At 29.9% G+C, this 17169-nt stretch overlaps 1 protein-coding gene across 5 annotated transcripts in view; it reads left to right on the forward strand.

Annotated features, from left to right (window-relative positions):
* cnn (centrosomin) overlaps positions 1-17169 on the forward strand; it is a 77616-nt gene that overhangs the window by 55231 nt on the left and 5216 nt on the right. For 3 of the 5 annotated variants that reach the window (XM_065510489.1, XM_065510491.1, XM_065510493.1), the window contains 7 exons: positions 127-170; positions 5453-5961; positions 6075-6278; positions 6406-6573; positions 11942-12166; positions 12447-12632; positions 12704-14774. In XM_065510489.1, coding sequence (XP_065366561.1) covers positions 127-170; positions 5453-5961; positions 6075-6278; positions 6406-6573; positions 11942-12166; positions 12447-12632; positions 12704-14774 — 3407 coding nt within the window. Of the gene's footprint in view, positions 1-126; positions 171-1681; positions 2011-5452; positions 5962-6074; positions 6279-6405; positions 6574-11941; positions 12167-12446; positions 12633-12703; positions 14775-17169 lie in introns of those variants that run through there. The other 2 variants (XM_065510490.1, XM_065510492.1) reach the window with 2 other exon arrangements.

A 17169-nucleotide genomic window follows, 5' to 3' on the forward strand; every position in this document is an offset into this window, starting at 1 on the left:
GGGGCTTTAATTGATGTTTTAATTTAAATAATTGTTTAATTGTAGTTTTAACTCTTAAACATGATTTATTAGTGTTAATTAATTTATAACAATTTATTAATTTCTTTCTTAAATTTTTCTTTCCAGCACTAGCCCGGGTACTTTGCAAGATGTAACAATGGAAAATCCCTGTAAGTTTATTCATTTTTCTTTTTATTATTTTCTAGTTTTATATGATTGTGTTTTTGTTTTCGGCAATTTTCAAAAGCGTAGAAGAATAATAAAAATCTGTCAAAAACTCATGGTTGGCTAGACCACAAAGAAAATAAAAATTTATTGGCAAAAGTTCAAGAAATTTAGAGAGGGAACATTTTAGCTGATATTAAACGATTTGTAAAGGCACTCTATTTGATTTTGTTAACAAATATTAGGTATATGACTTAAAAAATGCGAGATTTTTTGAAATGTTTATATTTTATTTTGAAAAATTTGTACAATATAAATTTATTCAAAGTATTGGGCATTGTTAGCTATGAACTTTTCCCATCTTTCTGGCATCATATGGATTTCGAGTCAAATGACCTGATCATCTTTTGAGACCAAGAACGTATCAAGCCAATATCGGATACACTGTTCCAAAGTGAAGCGTATCCCAGAGAGATCGTTCTGCTTCGATCGCGAGGTCTGGTCCACATAGGTTTTTGACAACTGAGTTAGGTCTTTTACAGGAGAGTTTCCGATCTATGAGTGTTTTGGCTCTCAGTTACCTCTCAGTATAGTGACGAGACGTAATTGTCAAAAACCTAACTCTGTTGTCAAAAACCTAACTCTTGCAATACCAAAATACATATTAGTCCATGAATAATTCTCTGTAGCTATGGCAAGGCGAATTAATAATGTGACAGCATAAAATCAGCTGATTCTTAATTCGCCGTTGTTTAATTTAGGTCTTCTGTCCATCTTTGTTTATGTTTACATTTGTTATTAAAATAAACAATAACAATATTTTAATTCGCCTTGATTCTACATTTGAACAAAAACAATGTGCCTGTTGTTTTTGCCTTGTTGTATTTGTTGTCGCGACGCACTAACTTTGTAATTCGCCTTAGACTATAGGTTTTAATCAGTTTTCGTTTTTAAAATTTAATTTTTTTTTTTTATTTTTTGAACTTACAATTTATAATATTTACTCCCTAATTTCTTTTTTTATTAATCATTACTCTAAAAATTATACGAATTTATTTTTGAATTCCCAAATTCATTTCTCAAATCTTTTAATTCTGACTATCTTAAACAAAATTTGGAATCAATTAATTGAAAACACATATTTATTCCCTTATTTATTTTTTATAATCCTTTGTGGTCATAAATTCTACGAATTTTATTTAGAATTCCTAAAAAATTCTTAAATATACTTTTAACGCTGCCTCGCTTTACAATTCTTATTAAATTCTCCTATTTTGTTTTGTTCTTTCTATTCGTTATGTTAATGTCAAACACAGAGATCAAATTGTTTCATCTTTCAGCATACAAATCCTAATAATTCAAACATTTAACCCCCTGCCTACAAAAAATTTATATGTAAAAGAAAAATACTTAGATTTCTTTAACCCCCCCCCACCCCAAAAGAAAACACTTTAGTTTTGAAAACTTTTCAAAATTACCTTGAAATATACTGAAAAGAAACATAAACGTCGAAATAAATAGAAATATAATATAAAAAAAAAAAATATTAAATACAAACAAAATTTTGCAAAGATTCAGCTCTATATTCAGTACAACATTTGAATTGTGTCTAAAAATTTATTTAGCGGAAATAAAAATATTTAATTGACTGCAAAGCAGCTACAGCAGAGATAAAGCTGAGGGCAGGCAGTATCCGATATCGCTATAAAATGCATAAAAATTCTATGAAATTACATCATGTCAGTGATAGTGAAACGGCTGAAAACAAGGAAATTGATAACATTAACATGCTGCAAGAGAATGTACCCATAGTATATAGTGATTATGATATTGCAGAGGGTGGGGGTAGGTTTTTCTCTTAATTTTAATGGAATTTCCCAAAAAAAAACGATAAAAATTTTAAAGAAATTGATAGACAATGTTGATAATCTTAGACATGTCTGACAATAGTTCCCTTGACAATTTATTATACATACAATCCCGAATGAGCCGAGCCACACTCGACCAACCATTGTCAACTTCGAGAGAGCTGGATCAAGAGGAAGTTTTTCCCCCGGGAATAATTTTTTATAATAAGTTTGAAAATTTCCCTTAATTAATAAAAAAAAAATCCTTTAAGGGAAATTTTTATTTTTTACAATATGAATACGAATTTTATTGTAATTTCTTCTATTTATTAAACATTTTAAATTTTTACAAAAATTTTGAAAATTTCCCTTTTAAAAATAAGTTATATTTAAGGGAAATTTTTATTTCTTGAGATATTTAATACAATATTTATAATTAATTTAATTACGAAAAAGGTTTTTTATTTCAGAAATTATTGGAAAAAAATTCCCTTGTTAAAAAAATCACTTTAAAGGAAATTTTTAACTATTTTATTAATTATTTTTTTTAAACATTTTCTATATTTGAAATTAATTTTGAAAATTTCCCTTAATTGATAAAAATTCCCATTAAGGGAAATTTTTATTTTTTACAATATGAATAAGAATTTTATGGTAATTTTTATCCAATTTATTAAACATTTTCAATTTTTACCACAAATTTGAAAATTTCCCTTTTTAAAAATAAATTATCTTTAAGGGAAATTTTTATTTTTTGAGATTTAATTAATAATTTATTCTATTCCGAAAAATTACCATAAAATATTGAAAAAATTCCCTTTAAAGGAAATTTTTATATTTTACTATTTTAATAAAAATTGTTTGGCAATTAAGTTAATTAATTTTTTATACATTTTGTTTTTTTAAATAATTCTGAAAATTTCCTTTAATTGATAAAAAAAATCCCTTTAAAGAAAATTTTTATTTTTATGGTAATTTATTTTATTTTTGCAAAATTTTCTATTTTAACAAAAATTTTTAAAATTTCCCTTTTTAAAAATAAATTCCCTTTAAGGGAAATTTTAATTTTTTGAGATATTAAAATTTTTTTATTGTAATTTATAAAATCTTAAAGAAAAATTTGTTGCCACAAAATTTTATAAAATTTCCTAATTTAAAAAATATCCCATTTAGGGAAATTTTTATATTTGTTTAAATATATAATCAAACTTTATTGTAATACACATTTTTTTTATTTTTATAAAATTTCCCTTTACAATATTAATTAATATTGTATTGTAATTATTCAATTCTTGAAATTTTGAAAACTTTCCTTAATTAAAAAATTTCCTGCAAGGGATATTTTTGCTTTTTACAATATTGAAACCAATTATATTGTAATTAAATATTTAAAAAAAATAATTATTTTCAACAAAATGTGGAAATTTACCCCAATCAAAAAAAAATCCCTTTAAGGGAAATTTTTTATTTTTATAAAATTAATACAAAATTTATTATAAAATATAAAATTCTTTAAACATTTTTACAAACATTTTGAAAATTTCCCATTAAGGGAAATTTTTTATTTTTTTACAATATTATTAAAAAAATAATGAAATTTTTTAAACATTCCCTATTTTTACAAAAATTTTGAAAATTTCCTTTAATTTATAGAATTTCCCTTTAAGGGAAATTTTAGTTTTTTACAATATTAATAAAAAAAATTATGAAACTTTTTAAACATTCCCTATTTTTACAAAAAATTTGAAAATTTCCCTTAATTTATAGAATTTCCCTTTAAGGGAAATTTTAGTTTTTTACAATATTAATAAAAAAAATTATGAAACTTATAAAATTTTTTAAATATTTTCTATTTTTACAAATATTTTGAAAATTTCCCTTTAAGGGAAATTTTTGTTTTTTACATATTATTAAAAAAAATTATGAAATTTATTAAATTTTTTAAACATTCTCTTATTTTTATAAAAATTTGCCATAATTTAAACAATTTCCCTTGAAGGGAAATTTTTGTTTTTTAGAATATTGATAAAAAAAAATTTAAACTTATTGAATTTTTTAAACATTTTCTATTTTTACAAAAATTTTTAAAATTTCCCTTAATTTATAGAATTTCCCTTGAAGGGAAATTTTTGTTTTTTACAATATTAATAAAAAAAATTATGAAACTTATACAATTTTTTAAATATTTTCTATTTTTACAAAAATTTTGAAAATTTCCCTTTAAGGGAAATTTTTGTTTTTTACAATATTAAAAAAAGTATGAAATTTATTAAATTTTTTAAATATTCCTTATTTTTACAAAAATTTTAAAAATTTGCCATAATTTAAACAAATTCCCTTGAAAGGAAATTTTTGTTTTTTAGAATATTAATAAAATAAAAAATTGAAACTTATTGAATTTTTTAAACATTTTCTATTTTTACAAAAATTTTGAAAATTTCCCTTAATTTATAGAATTTCCCTTGAATGGAAATTTTTGTTTTTTACAATATTAATAAAAAAAATTATGAAACTTATAAAATTTTTTAAATATTTTCTATTTTTACAAAAATTTTGAAAATTTCCCTTTAAGGGAAATTTTTGTTTTTTACAATATTATAAAAAAAATTGTGAAATTTATTAAATTTTTTAAACATTCCCTATTTTTAAAACAAAAAAATAAAATTTCCCTTAATTTAAACAATTTCCTTTCAAGGAAAATTTTTCTTTTTTAAAATATTAATAAAAAAAAAAATTTAAACTTATTGAATTTTTTAAACATTCCCTATTTTTTAAAAAATTTTAAAATTTCCCTTAATTTATAGAATTTCCCTTGATGGGAAATTTTTGTTTTTTTACAATATTAATTTTTTAAATATTCCTTATTTTTATAAAATTTTTAAAAATTTGCCATAATTTAAACAATTTCCCTTGAAGGGAAATTCCTACTTTTCCCTACTTTTACAAAAAAAATTAAAATTTCCCTTAATTTAAATAATTTCCCTTTAATGAAAATTTTGTTTTCTTGACAATATTAAAAATTGTATGGTAATTTATAAAATTTGTTTAAATATTCACTATTTTACAACAATTTTAAAATTTTAGTTTTTTACAATAATATAAAATATCTTGGAAAATATAAATTTCCTACAAATTTTTAAAATTTCCCTTAAATAAAAAAAACCATTTAAACAAAACGTTTAGTTTCCATAATTTTTATATTAATTTGTTTAAATATTTTTAAAAAAATTTGGAAAAATTGCCCTTTCATTACGTTTTATAATAATTTTGTTAAAATTTCTAGATTTTTACATTATTTTCTTTAAATTTCTGTTAATATTTCTCACGATTTTGAAAATTTCCCTTTTAACTTCATACATAACCTTATAAATATTTGTCCATTACATATTTCATAATTCTAATCACCTTTCTTATTTATCTCTTTTTCCCACCCATTGTAGATGGCGTTGGTTATCGTTCGCCTTGCGTCAGCCTACAACCCTATCAGGGTTCCACTTCACCCGCCGCCCAAGGTCGTTCTGTACGCGAGTTCGAAGAACAAATGGCCACTTTGCGCAAAGAAAATTTCAACTTGAAATTGCGTCTCTATTTCATCGAAGAAAGTATACCCGGTTACAAGCAGGCCAACAGCTCTTCCGAGGACACTCTGATGAAACAACTCATTGACACCAAAGTGGAAATGGAGATATTACGCAAAGAAGTACAAGAGAAACAGGATATACTCAAAGATGCCGCACAGGCCATGAATCAAATGGAGAAAATACAAAAAGAATCTGAAACAAAATACCAGCATGTAGTGGAGGATTTAAATCAAAAAATACAATATATGGAAATGGAACGGGATATGGATAAGTCACGCATTAACAATAGCTGTACGGGGGGTGTGGCAGAGTTTCGTGATTTAATGGAACACTCAGATATAGAGGAAAATCTAAATGCCTTGCAAAAAGTGTGTATTTTTTTAATAAATCTTTTGTTGCGTTTATTGTAATTGAAGTTTTGAAATAAATATAATTTCTTTTGGTTTATAAACATTTTGTTTTTTCTTTTCTTTTTAATTAGATACATGAATTGGAGGGTTTGCTTAAACATTCCGATGACAAACTCTTGGATTTCCAACAACAAATCTATAGCTTAGAAGAGCTTTTAGTGAAACGTGACGAAACCATTAAGGAGTATGAGGAAAAGGTTAAAGAACTTGTCTTCCAAAATGCTGAACTTTTAGAAACCATTGAGAACAAGGATAAAGAAATTGCTAATAATGAGGTAAGTTTTTTTTAAAATTTTAATAAATTATATTAAATCATTTGCCATACAAACCACCAACCCATTTTATAATATCCATATGTATGTAAATCATTAATGTAATGTTCGCATTTCGAACATTATAAAGCGTTTTTTAAGAGGTCTACGCTCTAAGAATGCTGATCTTAAAGCTGATAATGACAAACTTATGGTCGCCTTTAAACATACTCAAGACAATTTCTGCAAAGAAATGTCGAATATGCAAATGTATGAGCGGCAAATGCGTGATCAACAAGATGTTTTATCGAGAATGCAAGTAAGTTTATTTTGTATTTAAAAAAAGGTCTCCTTTGTTCGTTTCGTTTCTGTTCTGTAACTTGTATGTAACGTTATCCAAACCACTTGAGTTCTGTGTAGTTTGTTGTCGGGGTGGTTATGCATAAGGACAGTGATGGAAAAGAATGTGTTTTTTTGATTTACTAAATTTATAATTAGTTTAAACTGCTGCTTTTGGTTCTGTTCCCATATCCTTCAATTCAGCCCAAAATAAGTTGGTAATCATTGCTCGGTACCTATAGCGCTTGGCATTGACGTTGATGGCCTGGCCAACATCGTTCTCAAAGAAGAAATATGTATCTGTCCAAAATCCACACCAAACAGTGACTTTTTCTGGATTGGTATTGTCCTAAATTCGACAATTTGGATTGTTGACGTATCCATTCATCCAGGAACGGGCATCAACGTTGCCCGAACAGAACAATTTTATCATTTGCACGTATTATTAAACGCTATATCCCTCTATGGTGATTTGTCAAAACAAACTGAATAAATGACAGGCAATTCGACAGATGTAGCTTCAACAATATGGCCGCTATCAACTGTCAAAGTTCGGAAGACCCTATTGGAGGACTCTGTAGCCATTAAACAGATTTCTGTTATCATTTTGTCATTGTCATAATATTTAGAAAGTCGGTTGGTTCAATTTAAGTTTTTATTTCCTAAATTTCTTATTTGTTTCAATTTATGCCAAGAATACATTCTTTTCCTAAACTGCTCCTTTGTTTTATCGTTCATAAGTTTTTGGTTGCATTGGCTTTTGTCATAAATTTCATCATACATCCATTCTCATACGCTTCAAAGTTCACATTACGCACACACACATTATTTAGAATTAACAAGGAAAATAAATAAAAGTTTTAATTAAAAAGAAGACTTAATAAAAAACCGTTAGTTTTGAAACTCATTTGTGTTTTCAAAATGCCTTTGATACCATTTAAACCTTTTTCCCCTCTAGTCCACAATATCCCTTAAAACTGAGAATACCGCCCGCCTGCTGGAACGTATTCAAGACTATGAGAAATTGGTGAACAAAATTAATATAGAACGTAATATTGTTAAAAGAGAAAATCGTTTCATTAGAACCATAATCAGTAAATTGCAAGCCAATGAATGTTATACTCTGGAAACTCAAGAAATTTATCGAAAATATGACAAAACAAATTTGGAAATGAACTGCAAAACATGTGAGCCGGAGCAGAAAACCAAAAGAGATTTTAACAGTCAACAAATACAAGCAAACAAAAGAGAAAAATCTGCCAGAGGTTCGCTCAAAGTCGAGGCGTCTTATAAATTAAATGAAAATCTTTGCGTTAACATTTGCAATAATGCTGACTGTCATTTTCAAACAACAACAACAACATCTACTAACCCCTCAGGCTGTCAGAATTGCTCTGCTATATTTAGTGAAGCAGCTGCCTGTTGCTCTCATGATTTAACCTCGTTTAATTCTATTAATGATTTAGCTACTACGTCGTCTCTCAATGTAAGCGATTATTTGCATAATTGTTGTTTGGATTTGAATTTAAATCATCATCAGTATGAACCTGTAATACCCATACGTTATACAATCAGTGATGGTAGTTTGTTGGACAATAATGAGGATAATAATGCTGGTGTCACAAGTTTAAAAAAATCGAGTAGTAGTTTTACATCTCAAATGTCGCCCGGGTTTTCCTCAGGTCTTTTGTGCTGCAATTATGATGAGGTGGAGGGGCAGTTTTTTCTAAAGGTGAGCAAGGATTCAGGCTAAATATAGTCCAAGGGCCTGATTTAGATAAACGACTGGTAAACAATATTATGGGCCTGATTTTTTTGAGTGTTTCATACAAAATTTTGAAAATTCTTTTCCGGTGTCCTAAAATCAGTTTCTGAATCAGGCACTTATTATTCTAATTCGAAAAAGTATTGTAATACTGGATAAGACGGATTTTATGGTAGTATTTTTGATGCACAATCTACAATTTGTTGTTGTCAACAACATTGAATCGCCGCCGAAGTAAAATAAATAAATAATGGCAATAAAATATCTTGAATAATGCGTCTACTCACCACTAGAGGCGCTGCAACCTGTACTAATAAACCTAACGTGCAATTACAGAGTTGTCAAACAAAAACCGTTTGTCTTCCTTTTACCATTTTTCCTTCTCCAATTTAACCCCTTGCCAAAGAAAGTAACATAATTAATATATAAGCATTAATTGCCCATGTTGGCTATGAGTGCCGATCACTGTTCTAATTAATCACTAAATTGATCCACAAATTTTCTTTTTTGGTTCTATAAAGGGTCTTCCAATTGCGACTTCCGAACTTTGACAGTTGATAGCGGACATATTGTTGAAGCTACATCTGTCGGATTGGCTGTCATTTATTCAGATTTGCTGCAACAACGTCATAACTCAAAAGCCATGTATTTTGAACTGAGTAATATAAAATATGCGCCGTTCTTTAGTCTTTCATTTAGTTTTATCAGTTTTAAAAAAAAAAGTTAATTATTTTTTGTATGGGAGTGTTTTTTCGTTGTAAACGTCAAAATAAAAATTCATGTTTTCTCGTATATTTGACAAGTAAAAATTTGGTTTAAATATAGATTAGAAAGATATTAATATCTACTATTTAAATCAGGTTTTATTTCTGAAATCGCATGATTTCTTAAAAATTTATTTAAGAAATAGTAAAATGTCATAACACATTCAAAGCCGTTTTTCTCGAAACGACTTTTTTTTTAAATTATGACGTTGTTGCAGCAAATGAGCGATATAATGTTCAATAACTAAGTGAGAATAAACAAGTAAGAGAGCTATATTTGGCTGTGCCGAATCTTTTATACCCTTCATCAAATTATACTTCAAAATAAAAAATTTAAATATTTTTAGGGGAACAAAAAAATTTTTTTTTATCAGTTTTTAAATTTTTTTTAAAAAAAAAAAAAATTTTTTTTTTAAATTTTTAAAAAAAAATTTTTGTTAAAAAATATTTTTTTCGATTTTGAAAAAAAAAAATGTATTTTTTAATGTTAAAGTCATTTTCTGAAGGGGACCATGTATGGGGACTAGGGACAAATGTAGCCCGGTTTCCGCAATACTTTATATACAGTGACGGACAATACAATAGAATCACTACATATGAATTCGATTAAAGCGGTAAAACTACAAAATTTGATTTCAAAATTTAAAATTTGTTCATTATATATTAATGCTCATAACGTAAACAATAAATAGAAAAAAATAAAATAAAAAAATAACAGATTCTTATGTTATAAACGATGTCAAATCTAAAAGACTAAATAAAATATGCGACATTCAAATAGAATCAATCAGTCTTAAAATGATTAAAAATAAAAAATCATCATAAGAATATTTTGTTGCATATCAATTATTTCTAATAACAGCATCAAATCTTTTGGGGATTGAATTTAACAAACTTTCGCATGTAGATCGGGAAATTGCATACCATATTTCCTGAATTTTCTGCCAAAGTTCGTTTGTCTTTTACTATTTTCCATAGGATTTAAGTCTGGTTATTGAGACGGCCATTCCATAACATGAATTTTGTTATATAAAAACCATTTTTTGGCAAGACCTGACGTGTGCTTTGGGTCATTATCTTGCTGGAAGAGCCATTTTAAGGGCATATTCCATTCTGCATGTGGCTTTATAACATTCTCCAAAATATTTACATACAAGTGCTTATCCATATTTTCTTTAATCCAATAAATTGGACCAACGCAATACCAAGAAAAGCATCCCCATATAATAATATTTCCCCAACCATGTTTAAACGTTTTTGGTTTTTGCCATTTTTGGACGTCTAACGCATGTCTTATCATCACTACCAATTAAATTAATGGTCGTTTCGTCCGTCCACTACACATTTTGCCACTTTTTTATATTTTCTGGCCCACACCAATCCTTATGATTGCTCCTGTTTTTAAATGAAATATTGGTAGTGATTGTATTGTAATGTCCGTCACTGTATATTTTAATTCAATCCATTAGTTTTTGCTTTGTTATATTTCTATTTAGTGTATTAACGAAATAAATAGTTTTAATTGTTAAACTTGATGTTTTTTGACATTTAATTAAAATCCCGAAGTCCCGAAAAATCCCAAAATCCCGGGGTCCCGAAAAATCCCGGGATTTACATTTCTAAAATCCCGAATACCGGGATTTGTAAAACCCAGTCCCGTTTGGCATCCCTAGTGTATACTCACTTTTGAGGCTCACTGTAGGTCAAAAATCAAGGTTGTCCTGGTTTTTTCCTCATATCTCAGCCATTTGTGGACCGATTTTGCTGATTTTAAATAGCAAACTTCTCGAAAGCATGTCTGACAGAATTATTGCAGATTTGGATCCCGAAGATATCTGGGGTCTTCAGAAAATTGATTTCAACAGACAGGCAGACATGGCTTAATCGATTCCACTATCTATAAGGATCCAGAATATATATACTTTATAGGGTCGGAAATGAAAAATGTAGAAATTACAAACGGAATGACAAACTTATATATACCCTTCTCACGAAGGTGAAGGGTTTAAGTCAATAAATTTAAAGATAGGAAGCGCTTAATGAAAGACCCTTTAGTACATCTAAATATTCGATCACGTTCGGTGTCTATTAGCTTTAGATATATTTATTTTGTTTACAATTATTATTAGAGCTGAAAAATGTTTAATTTTTATTCTTTTGTCTTCCCAAACAAGAATAATGAGCAAAATCAAAATCAGCAGCAAAGAAAACCAAATTTTGGCAAATATTCTGCAATGGATGGCATACGTTATGTGTATTCAAAATTTGGAAAATTTCCTTAAATGTTTTAAAGGAACTGGGCAAAATTGTATTTGAGATAAAATTAATTTAAATGATGTTGAATAAACAATAAGGTTCTAGGGCAAACCTTCAAGAAACAAAGGATGAAATTGAAAATAATGAAATATTTCTTCTTGTGTTTTATTTCTTTTAAACTTTATATTCTTTATATTGTTAAATCTATAAGAATTATCTTATGATTATAATTGTTAATTTCCAATATATATATTTTGTATAATAATTTTGTTTATCTCACTCTGCATTTATTTTATAACAAACAAATTGTATTATGTTAAGAAATCATTAAACTAAACCTCCACATATTTGTTTAAATAAAATTGATAAGTTTTATTAAAAAAAATTATAAATTTTACCTTCATTTTGCTAACAATTCAAAGGTTTTTGCACATACATATTCATTTGGTATTATAAAATGGGTTAAAGGTATTTCAATTTGGTAATGGTATTATATTTTTTAATGATAATTTATAAACGATTAATCAAATTAATTGAAATAATTGTTATTTCTTGCTCTTAAGGCTCAACAGCTACGCGAAGAATTACAAAAACTTAAAATGGATACGGCCGACAAAAGTTGCATGATCCAGGATTTAGAGGAGAAGCTACAAAATCGCGATCAACTTTATGATAAGGCCCGTCTAACCATACAGAAACTAATGCTAAGCATTAAAAATCAACAAGTCGAAAATAGTCGCTTGAAAAATACCACACAGGCATCGAATGTCTCGAATAACGATAAAGAGGTAAGTGGATTTTCCAAGGAAAAGAACATTTTTAGAGTCCAACCGAAAGCGGTTTTTTTCAGGTCGACACTGAACCGAAACTAATATTCGTCCAACAACTCATTATGCGGTTTCGGCCAAATCCGAAACCGTTAGCGAATATTCAGTAGGGCTCTAAAAATTTTTCACATAAAATTGTTAATCAAGCGCAATTTTTTTATAGAAAATGTTTAATTAAACAAAACTTTTGAAATCTTGACAGCTCTGGATTTAACTAAACTGTTTCTATTTTCTCTTATAGCATCACACGGTCACCGGCATCAGTGGCTTGGAATGCACCGGCTTTTGTCGTTCCTTCAGTGATACAGAGGCTCTAAATGATTTGACATCATTGCAAAAACAAAAATATGACAACATAATCGAACAACAAGAGGCCACAATTAAAAATCTTAAAGTCGAAGTAAAAAAGAAAACTGCTGATTTGCAGGTAAGTTCAAAATTTCCCATATAGTTCCCTTTAACCTTAAATAAAATCCATTTTATTTTTTCTTTTAACAGAATCTTGTTAACAGAGAACTTTGGGAGAAAAATCGTGAAATTGAACGTCTCAATAAAATCCTCAACAAATCCACCGCCTCTCCTGTTTCACCTCAGACCACAACACACAACACCAGTCAAGCAGACACTGCCGGCGAGTTACAGCAATCCTTTTCTGATGTGGAATATACAAAGGCCTTGCAACGCAATAAACTATTGCAACGTAAGGTGGACATTTTGATACAACGCTTGGGTACCGAACGACAACATGATGCTATGATAGCCCAGCTGCAGACAGAACTAAAACAGGCCCGTTCAGATGCTGAAACAGCAGAGAAATGGCGTCGCCAATGTGCCGACCTTTGTGCCACTTTATCTACCCGCCTAGAAGAATTGGCTGGTTTCCTTAATTCTCTACTCAAACACAAAGATGTTTTGGGTGTTTTGGCGGTGGAAAAGCGCAAAGCCATGCGTCGCGCTGTGGATCGTAGCTTGGATTTGTCCAAGAGTCTAAATATGACTCTGTCTGTATCAGGTCTATCCATGATCGATCAAAGTCTGGCCGAGTTACACAATCTTTCGGATATTTTGGGTGATTTGGATATAGATGTGGAAAATAAGACATTCAATTCCCATGAAGACATACGTGCGCAATCTATTGAAACTCTAAAGGCTGAAAATAAAGCCCTTAAAAAGGAATTGGACAAACGCCGCAGTGCGGATTCCAAAAAAGAAAGACGTTCTTTGCCCTTGCCCATGATGGCTGAGAATAGAGAAAGTGAATCGGAGGCTTGGTCAGAGCCCGATCGTAAAGTTTCCTTGGCACGCATAGGCCTAGAAGATCATTCGGCCTCATTAATGGCTAAAGAACCGGCTTTATTAGCGGTGCAGCATAATGAAACCGACAGTGACTACAGTGAATCAAATAGCCGCTCATTTAAGGCCCGCAGCCAAGAACGCATTGCACAGTTGGAGCAACAGATACAACAACGTGATAATCGCATACTAGAAATCCAATGCCAGCTGGTAGATGCCGATAATCGTTTGAAAAAGGAAAACCTGAAAGTATTAGAAGTCAGTCAAGAACTAGAGCAATTAAAGCAGCGCAATGAAGAATTGCACAGTGATCTAATAAACATAGGCTCTCAGGAAACCGGTAATGCACACAATGAATCTTTGCTGTTAAGGCAAATCGAGGACAAATCACGTTCTTTGGAGAAACTACAAGAAGAACGTGAACGTTTATTGGTGGAATCCAGATTAGCTGAAATGCAAATCAATTCCCTAAAGGCAGACATGGAAATTGTCAAACAAACCTACGAAGAAGCTCTACAGCAGGCAGCCGAGCGAGAGCAGCAGCAATTAAACTCGCTCAAACAAGAAATGCAGCAGGCATTGCAACAAGCTCTCTCTGCCAAAGAACAAGAGTATGAAGAATGTCTACAAAAAGATTATATAGCCAAGAGTCTGTTTAATGACTACACACAACAATTAAGCGATTTGCAAAAACAATTTATAGAATCCCAGAGAACTATTGAATGTTTGCAGGAAAATGAGCAGGAACTTAAGCAAACCCTGGTTGAAACAGAGCTCAGCTCACGTAATCTACAAAAGCAAATCGATGAAAGCACCTTAAGAGCCTCCAAGGCAGCCATGGAACGGGTAAAGGCTTTAAATGAGAAACTACAATTGGAGAAACGTGTAGAACAATTATCGTTAGAGTTAAACAAACACGTGGAACAACGTTCGCAAATGCAGCAACAAATTGAACATTTGGAACAAGAACAGCAGACACTACTTGAACGTTTGACAGCGCTGCAAATAAAACAACGTTTGGCTAAGAATGACGATATTGCCTGTCAATCCGGTTACACTTCCGAAGAAGTTCCACTGCCTCATTCCTCAAATATTGTGGCTCAACAGCGTTTGGGTGAACAGCGTATACAGAATTCCTCACCCGATTTGGGTATCGAAAGTGATGCGGGTCGTGTTAGCAGTGTGGAATTGAATAGTGTACAACGTCCTCAATTGAAGACGGTGGAAATGAGTCCGTCCCCGAAACATAGCAGCAACGAATCGGATGATAAAGAGGGTAAGTTATTATAAGCTTCATCATGATTGGCTCCACAGAGTATATATTCTGGATTGTTATAGACAGTAGAGACCTACGATTTAACGTTAGAAAGGCCAACGATTGAAGATAAAATTGAACCTTAGAAAGACGTACGATTGAAGCAAAAATTGAACTTTAGAATGACTTTTGATTGAAGCTAAAATTGAACTTTAGAAAGACCTGCGAATGAAGATAAAATTGAACTTTAGAATGAATTTCGATTGAAACCAAAATTTAACTTTAGAAAGACCTTCGATTGAAGCTAAAATAGAACTTTAGAAAGACCTGCGAATGAAGATAAAATTGAACTTTAGAATGACTTTCGATTGAAGCTAAAATTGAACTTTAGAATGACCTTCGATTGAAACCAAAATTTAACTTTAGAGAGACCTTTGATGAAGCTAAAATTGAACATTAGAATGACTTTCGATTGAAGCTGAAATTTAACTTTAGAAAGACCTTCGATTGAAGCTAAAATTAAACATTAGAAACCCCTTCGATTTAAGCTAAAATTGAACTTTAGAATGGCCCTCGATTGATGCTAAAATTAAACGTTGGAAAGACCTTCGATTGAAACTAAAATTGGACTTTAGAAAGACCTACGATTGAAGCTAAAATTGGAGTTTGGAATGACTTTCGATTGAAGCTAAAATTGAACTTTAGAATGACCTTCGTCGATTGAAGCCAAAATTTAACTTTAGAAAGACCTTCGATTGAAGCTAAAACTGAACTTTAGAAAGACCTTTGACTGCACATTAGAAAGACCTTCGATTGATGCTAAAATTAAACGTTGGAAAGACCTTCGATTGAATCCAAAATTTAACTTTAGAAAGACCTTCGATTGATGCTAAAATTGAACATTAGAATGACCTTTGATTGAAGCTAAAATTTAACTTTAGAAAGACCTTTGACTGCACATTAGAAAGACCTTCGATTGATGCTAAAATTAAACGTTGGAAAGACCTTCGATTGAAGCTAAAATTGAACTTTAGAATGACCTTCGTCGATTGAAGCCAAAATTTAACTTTAGAAAGACCTTCGATTGAAGCTAAAATTTAACTTTAGAAAGACCTTCGATTGAAGCTAAAACTGAACTTTAGAAAGACCTTTGACTGCACATTAGAAAGACCTTCGATTGATGCTAAAATTAAACGTTGGAAAGACCTTCGATTGAAGCTAAAATTGAACTTTAGAAAGACCTTCGATTGATGCTAAAATTGAACATTAGAATGACCTTTGATTGAAGCTAAAATTTAACTTTAGAAAGACCTTTGACTGCACATTAGAAAGACCTTCGATTGATGCTAAAATTAAACTTTGGAAAGACCTTCGATTGAAGCCAACATTTAACTTTAGGAAGACCTTCGATTGAAGCTAAAATTTAACTTTAGAAAGACCTTCGATTGAAGCTAAAATTTAACTGTAGGAAGACCTTCGATTGAAGCTAAAATTTAACTGTAGGAAGACCTTCGATTGAAGCTAAAATTGTACTTTAGAAAGACCTGCGAATGAAGCTAAAATTTAACTGTAGGAAGACCTTCGATTGAAGCTAAAACTGAACTTTTGATTGACCTTCGATTGAAGCTAAAATTGAACTTTAGAAAGACCTTCGATTGAAGCTAAAATTTAACTTTAGAAAGACCTTCGATTGAAGCTAAAACTGAACTTTAGAAAGACCTTTGACTGCACATTAGAAAGACCTTCGATTGATGCTAAAATTAAACGTTGGAAAGACCTTCGATTGAAGCTAAAATTGAACTTTAGAAAGACCTTCGATTGATGCTAAAATTGAACATTAGAATGACCTTTGATTGAAGCTAAAATTTAACTTTAGAAAGACCTTTGACTGCACATTAGAAAGACCTTCGATTGATGCTAAAATTAAACGTTGGAAAGACCTTCGATTGAAGCTAAAATTGAACTTTAGAATGACCTTCGTCGATTGAAGCCAAAATTTAACTTTAGAAAGACCTTCGATTGAAGCTAAAATTTAACTTTAGAAAGACCTTCGATTGAAGCTAAAACTGAACTTTAGAAAGACCTTTGACTGCACATTAGAAAGACCTTCGATTGATGCTAAAATTAAACGTTGGAAAGACCTTCGATTGAAGCTAAAATTGAACTTTAGAAAGACCTTCGATTGATGCTAAAATTGAACATTAGAATGACCTTTGATTGAAGCTAAAATTTAACTTTAGAAAGACCTTTGACTGCACATTAGAAAGACCTTCGATTGATGCTAAAATTAAACTTTGGAAAGACCTTCGATTGAAGCCAACATTTAACTTTAGGAAGACCTTCGATTGAAGCTAAAATTTAACTTTGGAAAGACCTTCGATTGAAGCCAACATTTAACTTTAGGAAGACCTTCGAT

The sequence above is a fragment of the Calliphora vicina genome, chromosome 5 (assembly GCF_958450345.1).
Source record: "Calliphora vicina chromosome 5, idCalVici1.1, whole genome shotgun sequence".
Taxonomy (NCBI): domain Eukaryota; kingdom Metazoa; phylum Arthropoda; class Insecta; order Diptera; family Calliphoridae; genus Calliphora; species Calliphora vicina.